Below are 10,703 nucleotides of genomic sequence, written 5' to 3'. Positions count from 1 at the left end.
TATTTTAAGTGTTAGGAAACAACATAAATAACTATAATTAGAAAGAAATAAACTGTTAATTACACATAAATGGACTATTACTAATCAATAAATTGCTATTCCATATAAGCAAACATGATGAATTTAGCACATAAAACTAAAAGGCATTATACCACAGAAAATAAGACAGATTCAAAGTACACATAGTATATCTATTAACCATAATCCTTTCTTATGAATTTGAGTGGTCATAAATTCTCAAATTGTTTTATTTCTCAAATGATAACAATTAACAATTTTCTGCTAATTCTCATTTCAATATTAACTGAGATAAATTATGTTCAAGTGAGCTTAGATTTCTGCATTATGGAAGAAAAATATACGCCTTTTGTACATTTCCTGGAGCTTACATTTAATTGATTGTAACACTGAAGGTTACTTTATTCTTTTAAAGAAATTTACATTTTAAAAAGTACCACAGAGAGATCTGTTAAACAGAAGTTATTATCTTATTTTGCTTATTTTCTTATTTAAATAAAGAAGAATTATATTAAGCCCCTTCATTCTTGCTCCCGGTGCCTCCCAGCTACTCTTCCTTAAATATGTCTTTTGCTTACTCATTCTTGTTGAATGTCTCCCGAGTTTAGTTGATTATTATAATATATATATATATATATATATATATATGAATATAAATGTATACAAAAGTACATTAGTATAACGTGCTCAATTCATTTGTGTGTTTGTTTGTGTGTGTGTGTGTGTGTGTGTGTGTGTGTGTGTGTGTGTGTGTGTGGTTTCAGGGCTGTGGTTTCTATACTGGACTATTAATAAGGCAGCTAAACTCTGAGAGAGGCTAATTATCATTGTTCCAGAAGTAATTAGCTACCTTTTAAATATCTAATACTGTTTTCTATTAGAATTTTTCACTGATTGTTCATGTATATGTTACATGTTCAATAACAAGACAACCTTATTCTATTCATAGTTAACAGTGTACACCAGAGTTTTTGCATAGAATTTTTCATCTCTGAATTTCTTAAAGTGTAGATTAAAGGATTTAACATGGGAGTGAAAACTGTGTAAAATACAGTAATGTATTTGTCACTAGAAAAGTTATAAACAGGTCTGGCATACATGAAAATGCAGGGAACAAAAAAGAGGGTAACTACCATGATGTGGGAGCTGCAAGTAGACAGGGCTTTGCGCCTCCCTTCCTGACTGTAATTCTTGAGAGATCTAAGGATGATTCCATAAGACACTATGAGAAGGATAAAGACTACAATGCACATGGCTCCACCATTGGCAATGAGGGTAAGACCAATGAAGTAGGTGTCAGTGCACACAAGTCCCAATAATGGGGACATGTCACACATAAAGTGGTCAATAATATTTGGACCACAGAAAGGAAGATTGAAAACAAAGAGAATTTGAATCATGGAGTGTGTAAAACCTCCAACCCAGGAAAACCCCAACAAAATGATACAAACCTTTCGATTCATGATGGTCAAATAGTGCAGTGGTTTACAGATTGCCACATAGCGATCATAGGCCATTGCCACCAGAATGACAATCTCAGTGCCTCCAAATAAATGCTCTATAAAGAGCTGGCTCATGCAAGCTGTGAAGGAGATAGACTTTTCATCACAGAGCAAGTCCATAATCAACTTTGGTGAGATGGAAGTTGAATAAACAATGTCCAGGAATGAAAGACAGGCAAGGAAGAAGTACATTGGGGAGCTCAAAGAGGGGCTGGCAATCACCGTCAGCACAATGAGCAGGTTGCCAACCATAGTCACAATGTAGATGAGCAAAAACATGACAAATAATACTTTTTGACCTACAGGATCCTGAGTGAGCCCCAAAAGGACAAATTCTGTGACATTGTTTCTTTCTCCCATTGACCTTTCACTGGGCTGTTATCAAAGATGGCATCTCATAAGAACAAGATTCACTATGAAGTTGTGAGCATGATTCCAGCATGACATGGGGAGTGTCACCATAATTTTCTTCTACAGGGATGAACCTGCAGTAGATATTTAGTAAACAATTCTAGAGTTTTCCTTATAAGAATCCAAACAGAGTTTCAGTTGATAATTCTATTCCTTTTATTGTGGTTTTATTAATCATACAAGTAGAACTGTTTCTCATGACCCCATTGGTTCTATGAATTATTGTCATCCCTGAACTTCAATTCATTTAAAACATATTGAATAATCATGGCCATCAGTAATGACTGAAAAATAACTCTTACTTTTCAAAATTTGAGTTTCCACACTATTAACAAGACTTCATTATATCAAATTTGCAGAAACATTTTTGTAACCCATTTTATCTGATAAGAATATCTTCAAAGTATAATTTTGATTTGTTTGATCATAAAGCTCATTGCCATAATATTGTAACATTAGGCAGATGATCTGTACTTCTCAAAAGACTTTCAGTCTGCATAGGACTGTCAAGAAATCTTAAGAGATTTGACTTGAAATTGCATCAAGTAAGAACAAATGCATTTGGCACATTTCTGTCCATAGCAATTATTTCAACTCTTTCTTATGAGACTTGTAATAAACCACAATTCTGACTACATATCCATGATTTTTTGAATTCAAATAGCTCAGAAATCTTCTAGCCCATAATATCAACTTCTTAACCAGCAATAAATTATTCTATTAAATGACATAGGTAGTAAAACATAAGAAAACAGAAACTGAGAACTTCAATAGAGAACATTCATTATTAGTTTTAGGTATCATCTTCCTGAGTTTTATACCTTTTTTACGCTCAATTAGAAATTTAGTGTCCACATTCATGAAAGCAGTATCTCATATGGAAAAGTCAGTTGTTATGATAGGAAGGCATGAGTCAGCATCACTTTCTAAATTTGTTACAGATGTGCTACAATTTACATCCCCAAAATGAAAGGATTAAACAGGATGATTTCATAATCTTTACAAACTGTCTAAAAGAGAATTAACCCATCTTTAATTTCCTGTGATTTTCTTTATTTTTCATTTTTGTACAGTCATACAAAAATTCCCAAGCTCATTACTCCTTTTAGAGAAGTTATAATCACTGATGAATGGAATATAGTAACAGTAGTGATCAAATAATGAATCCAGTTACCTCATTAATAGTGTGTAGAAAGAACCCATAACATTTGGAGGAAGAGTCAGTGTTGAATAATAAGGACTTTGCAGTGTTTTGTCTATACTTCAATCTCAAATAGATTTCCTTGCTGTGACAGTAACATTGACCCACATCATAAAACTATCAATGCTCCACTCCATCATTTTACCAGTGGAACACACATTATTTTTCCTTGTTCATATATCCCTCATGAGACTCTATAACCTTAAGGAAATAACATAGCGCATCATAAGAATACTTACCTTGTATCCCAAGTTTGTGACTTCAAGAACATATACCGTGCATTTGTCTTCAGTGGAGGAAATCACGACTTCTTTTATTAAAAAATGATGTGGTGAATTACACAATCACATCTGTGAATACAAACAAAAAGACGCTAAAACATTTCCACTACTTTATTGTAGAAATGCAGTTCAAACTTCTTGGCTCCTGTGAAAATAACAAACAAAAGTAAAGATACTTAGTTTGCACAAATATGTGTAAAATTGACTAAATTAGTGAAAACTAATTATTCAAACCCATAAAAATGATAAGAATCAAAGAAGGCTGCATGAATTTTTCTCCTTTCAGGGTGTTTTGTTGAAGCAGCAAAAAGGGCATTTACTTCAGTATTTATAGAAGCTACCCTGTGCTTAGCTATTAAATATTTTTAACCTTTACAATAACAGCAAAGGGCTGAGATTAAGCACATGGCAAATCTGAGGAGCATTTCCTCCTAAATGGAGAGACCTCTTCAGACTTTTACTAACTCCATGACAACTGACATCTTCCACAAGCTTCAGTAAGCAGTGATGAACACACGGGAAGACAAGAAATCAAGTAATAAATACTAAAACATCTTCCACCTTGAGTCTAATTGAGTTTCCAGAGGTCTATTGGGTCATTCTAAAGTTAAAATAATTTTCATGTTTCTGTATGCAGATAATTTTATGTGAGTGTGTGTGTGTGTGTGTGTGTGTCTTTATGTCATCAATATTTCCAATAGATGAGCTCATTAGAAGTTATGAAAGACTTTTAAATGAAATCTCTTCTAGAAAGGTTTATTTTCCTGAACAATCTCTAGGGAAAAAGGACAAAGTTATTACAAGGAGAGGAGTTAAACACCAAGGGACATGAAAAACCTATAATGCTATACACATAAACCCAAAGGTTCTCTATTTCCCTGATAGCTACCTTTCTTATTATCAGAAGGTACTCTGCATTTTAGTGAGGGAAGAAAATTATCAACAGCCCTACACAGCTGTAATCCTACAATAATGGCTGGCAGATCAAGATATGCCAAATGATGCAATAGAGGAAAGGAACTCATACCTAGTACTATTAACCTAGACAAGGACATGAGCTTGGGAGTTCATAGACACTACAGGAAATCCTACCACTGCAATTTTGTTAAATTGAGAAAAATATTCAACTTGCCCTTTAAGTGCTTATCCGTATACCCATAGACTAGTCCAACCGTTACTCCCATATCAAGGCAAATTCTCTGTGCAATAAACAAACATTTAAAGAGAACCACAACTAGTCAGAGAAAGGAGAAGTAACTATGGAGTCTTTACCCCTAATAGGACATCTCTCTCATATCATCTCCAAAGCTCAAAGGAACCTCCACAGCCAAAGGCAAGATCCAAAGTCTGTAAGTGCCACTGGTTGGTGAGGAATATGTTAAGTCATTGTTATCCAAACATGATACAGACAGCCACATGCCAGGAACTCACAGAGGCCATTGTTACCTCCATAAGACCTTTACAATATCAAATCATTCAATAAGGCAACATTCTTGGTCTCACACTTATCTGAGGAGCTACTTGTGATTAAAAGTTGAGGTTGCCCTGTATTCATCTACACATGGGCAACACTAATTGATCTCCAAAAAGACATGCAGTTGGGAGGGTAAATGTTCAGATTGGGGCTCAGGAGGTATAGAAGAAAGGGAATGGAGAGAGGATAGGATAAAATTTGTTGCATGTGTATGTGAAATTCTCATATAATAGATTAAAACACTATAATGTAAAATGAAAAAATCATAGCTATAATACTAGGAAAATGTTACACATTATGGAATACTTTAGGGAGGAATAGGTATACAAATCAGTCTAAATGAAGCTGATTTTTGTCTCATTTCTCAGCCATATCCTGGCAGAGCACACCTTACTAAAACACTGAAAAGAGACTGCCGAGATTGAACCAATAATCAGCAAGTGACCAACCCTACTTGCAATTCATCCCACTGGCAGTCACCAAACCCTGACACTACTACTGATGTTATATTGTGCTTGCAAACAAGAGACTAGTATGGCTGTCCTTTGAGAAGTTCTACCAGCAGCTGACTGAGACAGATGCAGATATTCAAAGCCAAGCACTGGATTGAAGTCAAGGACCCCCATGGAAAAATTGGGGGAATGATTGAAAGAACTGAAGAGAATAGTAACACCCTAGGAAGACCAACAATGTCAACTAACCTGGACCCCTGGGAGCTTCCAGAGACTAAGCCACCAACCAAAGATCATACAAGGACTGGTTCGAGTCCCCTAGCACATATGTAGCAGAGAACTGTCTTGTCTGGCCTCAGTAGAAGATGATGTGCCTAATCTCCTTGAGAATTGATGCCCCAGGGAGGGAAGATTTTCTGGCAGGGGCACTTTCTCAAAGATGAGGGAAGAGGGGTGGGGGAAAGAACTTTGTGATGGGGATCAGAAAGGGACAACATTTTGGATGCAAATAAAAAAATAATTTATTAATAATAAAAGGAGCAAAATATAAATAAATATATATTTTAAAAAGAAAGAACAAAGAAAGAAAGAAAGAAAGCGAGAGAGAGAGAGAGAGAGTAGGAATGAAGGAACGGGAGGAAGGAAGGAAGGAAGGAAGGAAGGAAGGAAGGAAGGAAGGAAGGAAGGAGGGAGGGAGGGAGGGAGGGAGGGAGGGAGGGAAGGAAGGAAGGAAGGAAGGAAGGAAGGAAGGAAGGAAGGAAGGAAGGAAGGAAGGAAGGAAGGAAGAGACTGCTCAAGATGACAGTGAAAAGAGAACATAGACCTACAGAATCTATTATAGTTAACATTAATTATTATTGAAAAGATAGTCAACGGGAACTTAGTCTGCACAGGTGAGAGTGTGCACCACAGAGGCAGACAGCTTCTGGGACAGGCTGGAGCCACAGAGCCGCTGAGGCAGCACGCTTTTCAGGCCGCAGACATCCGGCACCCTCCCAACCGGAGGACAGTGCCCCCCCCCCCCGGCACAGGAACCCTCTACCTCAGGAGCAGGGAGCGCCATCTTGGTTCCAGGACTCCGCAGAACATAGGAACTTAGTCTGCACAGGTGAGAGTGTGCAAACAAAGCAACACAGCATCTGGGAAAGGTCCTGTTTTGGGCCTTCTTCTTCGGCCAGGAGGAGGTCCAAACACCAGATATCTGTGCACCTTCCCTGTAAGAGGAGAGCTTGCCAGCAGAGAGTGATCTAACCACTGAAACTCAGAGGAGAGAGCCTGACTCCCAAGTCTGCTTATAGACAGTAATCAGAACCACCAGAAGAACAATCTCTAAACAGAGACAACTATAAAAACTAACTCCAGAGATTACCAGATGGCGAAAGGTAAACATAAGAATCTTACTAACAGAAACCAAGACCACTGACCATCATCAGAACCCAGCACTCCCACTTCGCCCAGTCCAGGGCACCCCAACACACCTGAAAAGCTAGACCTGGATTTAAAAGCATATCTCATGATGATGGTGGAGGACATCAAGAAGGACTTTAATAACTCACTTAAAGAATTACAGGAGAACATTGCTAAAGAGTTACAAGTGTTTAAAGAAAAACAGGATAACACAATCAAACAGGTAGAAGTCCTTAAAGAAAAACAGGAAAAGACAACCAAACAGGTAGAAGTCCTTAAAGAAAAACAGGAAAACACATTCAAACAGGTGATGGAAATGAACAAAACCATACTAGACCTAAAAAGGGAAGTAGACACAATAAAGAAAACCCAAAATGAGGCAACACTGGAGATAGAAACCCTAGGAAAGAAATCTGGAACCATAGAGGCGAGCATCAGCAACAGAAGACAAGAGATGGAAGAGAGAATCTCAGGTGTAGAAGATTCCATAGAGAACATCGGCACAACAATCAAAGAAAATGGAAAATGCAAAAAGATCCTAACTCAAAACATCCAGTAAATCTAGGACACAATGGGAAGACCAAACCTACAGATAATAGGAGTGGATGAGAATGAAGATTTTCAACTCAAAGGACCAGCAAACATCTTCAACAAAATTATAGAAGAAAACTTCCCAAATCTAAAGAAAGAGATGCCCATGAACATACAAGAAGCCTACAGAACTCCAAATAGACTCGACCAGAAAAGAAATACCTCCCGACACATAATAATCAGAACAACAAATGCACTAAATAAAGATAGAATACTAAAAGCAGTAAGAGAAAAAGGCCAAGTAACATATAAAGGCAAGCCTATCAGAATTACACCAGATTTTTCACCAGAGACTATGAAAGCCAGAAGATCCTGGACAGATGTTATACAGACACTAAAAGAACACAAATTCCAGCCCAGGCTACTATACCCAGCCAAACTCTCAATTAACATAGATGGAGAAACCAAAATATTCCACGACAAAACCAAATTCACACATTATCTTTCCATGAATCCAGCCCTTCAAAGGGTAATAACAGAAAAAAAAAATTCAAGGACGGGAACCTCGCCCTAGAAAAAAAAAAGAAGGTAATCCCTCAACAAACCTAAAAGAAGACAGCCACAAGAACAGAATGCCAACTTTAACAACAAAAATAACAGGAAGGAACAATTACTTTTCCTTAATATCTCTTAATATCAATGGACTCAACTCCCCAATAAAAAGACATAGACTAACAAACTGGCTACACAAAAAAGACCCAACATTTTGATGCTTACAGGAAACTCATCTCAGAGAAAAAGATAGACACTACCTCAGAATGAAAGGCTGGAAAACAATTTTCCAAGCAAATGGTATTAAGAAACAAGCTTGAATAGCCATTCTAATATCTGAAAAGATTGACTTCCAACCCAAAGCCATCAAAAAAGACAGGAAAGGGCACTTCATACTCACCAAAGGTAAAATCCTCCAAGAGGAAATATCAATTCTGAATATCTATGCTCCAAATACAAAGGCAGCCACATTCATTAAAGAAACTTTAGTAAATCTCAAAGCACACATTGCACCTCACACAATAATAGTGGGAGACTTCAACACACCACTTGCACCAATGGACAGATCATGGAAACAGAAACTAACAGGGACACAGTGAAACTAACTGAAGTTATGAATCAAATGGATCTGGCAGATATCTACAGAACATTCTATCCTAAAACAAAAGGATATACCTTCTTCTCAGCACCTCATGGTACCTTCTCCAAAATTGACCATATATTGGTCACAAAACAGGCCTCAACAGATACAAAACTATTGAAATTGTCCCATGCATCCTATCAGATCACCATGTACTAAGGCTGATATTCAATAATAAAATAAATAATAGAAAGCCAACATTCACGTGGAAACTGAACAACACGATTCTTAATGATAACTTGGTCAAGGAAGGAATAAAGAAAGTAATTAAGGACTTTTTAGAGTTCAATGAAAATGAAACCACAACATACCCAAACTTATGGGACTCAATGAAAGCATTTCTCAGAGGAAAACTCAGCTCTGAGGGCCTCCAAAAAGAAACTAGAGAGAGAGCACATATTAGCAGCTTGACAACACACCTAAAAGCACTAGAACAAAAGGAAGCAAATACACCCAAGAGGAGTAGACATCAGGAAATAATCAAACTCAGGGGCGAAATCAACCAAGTGGAAACAAGAAGAACTATTCAAAGAATCAACCAATCAAGGAGCTGGTTCTTTGAGAAAATCAACAAGATAGATAAACCCTTAGCCAGACTCACTAGACGGCACAGGGAAAGCATTCTAATTAACAAAATCAGAAATGAAAAAGGAGACATAACAACAGATCCTGAAGAAATCCAAAACACCATCAGATCCTTCTACAAAAGGCTATACTCAACAAAACTGGAGAACCTGGATGAAATGGAGACGTTTCTAAACAGATACCAGGTACCAAAGTTGAATAAAGATCAGGTTAATGATCTAAACAGCCCTATATCCCCCAAAGAAATAGAAGCAGTCATTAATAGTTTCCCAACCAAAAAAGCCCAGGACCAGATGGGTTTAATGCAGAGTTCTATCAGACCTTCAAAGAAGATCTAATCCCAGTTCTTCAAAAACTATTCCACAAAATAGAAACAGAAGGTACTCTACCCAACTCATTCTATGAAGCCACAATTACTCTGATACCTAAACCACAAAAAGACCCAACAAAGTTAGAAAATTTCAGACCAATATCCCATTTGAATATTGATGCAAAAATCCTCAATAAAGTTCTTGCTAACCCAATCCAAGAACACATCAAAACAATCATCCATCCTGACCAAGTAGGTTTCATCCCAGGGATGCAGGGATGGTTCAATATACGGAAATCCATCAACGGTAATCCAGTATATAAACAAACTCAAAGATAAAAACCACATGATCATCTCGTTATATGCGGAAAAAGCATTTGACAAAATCCAACACCCATTCATGATAAAAGTCTTGGAAAGATCAGGAATTCAAGGCCCATACCTAAACATGATAAAAGCAATCTACAGCAAACCAGTAGCCAACATCAAAGTAAATGGTGAGAAGCTTGAAGCAATCCCACTAAAATAAGGAACTAGAAAAGGCTGCTCATTCTCTCCATACCTATTCAACATTGTACTTGAAGTCCTAGCCAGAGCAATTCAACAACAAAAGGAGATCAAAGGGATACAAATTGGAAAAGATGAAGTCAAAATATAACGTTGCAGATGATATGATAGTATATATAAGTGACCCTAAAAATTCCACCAGAGAACTTTTAAACCTGATAAACAGCTTCGGTGAAGTAGCTGGGTATAAAATTAACTCAAAAAAATCAATGGCCTTTCTCTACACATAGAATAAACAGGCTGAGAAAGAAATTAGGGAAACAACACCCTTCTCAATAGTCACAAATAATATAAAATATCTTGATATGACTCTAACTAAGGAAGTGAAAGATCTGTATAATAAAAACTTCATGTCTGGGAAGAAAGAAATTATAGAAGTTCTCAGAAGATGGAAAGATCTCCCATGGTCATGGATTGCCTGGATCAACATTGTAAAAATGGCTATCTTGCCAAAAGCAATCTACAGATTCAATGCAATCCCCATCAAAATAAATTCCAACTCAATTCTTCAATGAATTAGAAAGTACAATCTGCAAATTCATCTGGAATAACAAAAAACCTAGGATAGCAAAAACTCTTCTCAAGGATAAAAGAACCACTTGTGGAATCACCATGCAGGACCTAAAGCTTTACTACAGAGCAATTGTGATAAAAACTGCATGGTACTGGTATAGTGACAGACAAGTAGACCAATGGAATAGAACTGAAGACCCAGAAATGAAGCCACACACCTATGGTCACTTGATCTTCGACAAGGGAGCTAAAACCATCC

At 37.0% G+C, this 10,703-nt stretch overlaps 1 protein-coding gene across 1 annotated transcript; it reads right to left on the bottom strand.

The window, feature by feature from the left end:
- Positions 1–935: 935 nt before the first annotated feature.
- LOC110287948 (olfactory receptor 4A47-like) lies at positions 936–1,880 on the bottom strand. Its single transcript, XM_021154431.2, has one exon. The coding sequence runs from the start codon at positions 1,878–1,880 to the stop codon at positions 936–938; it is 945 nt and encodes a 314-aa protein (XP_021010090.1).
- Between the last annotated feature and the right edge of the window lie 8,823 nt (positions 1,881–10,703).

Source organism: Mus caroli, unplaced genomic scaffold (assembly GCF_978045245.1).
Source record: "Mus caroli unplaced genomic scaffold, Mus_caroli_1 scaffold_2, whole genome shotgun sequence".
NCBI classification, from domain to species: Eukaryota; Metazoa; Chordata; class Mammalia; order Rodentia; family Muridae; genus Mus; species Mus caroli.
This window is presented reverse-complemented; position numbering and strand designations above follow the sequence as displayed.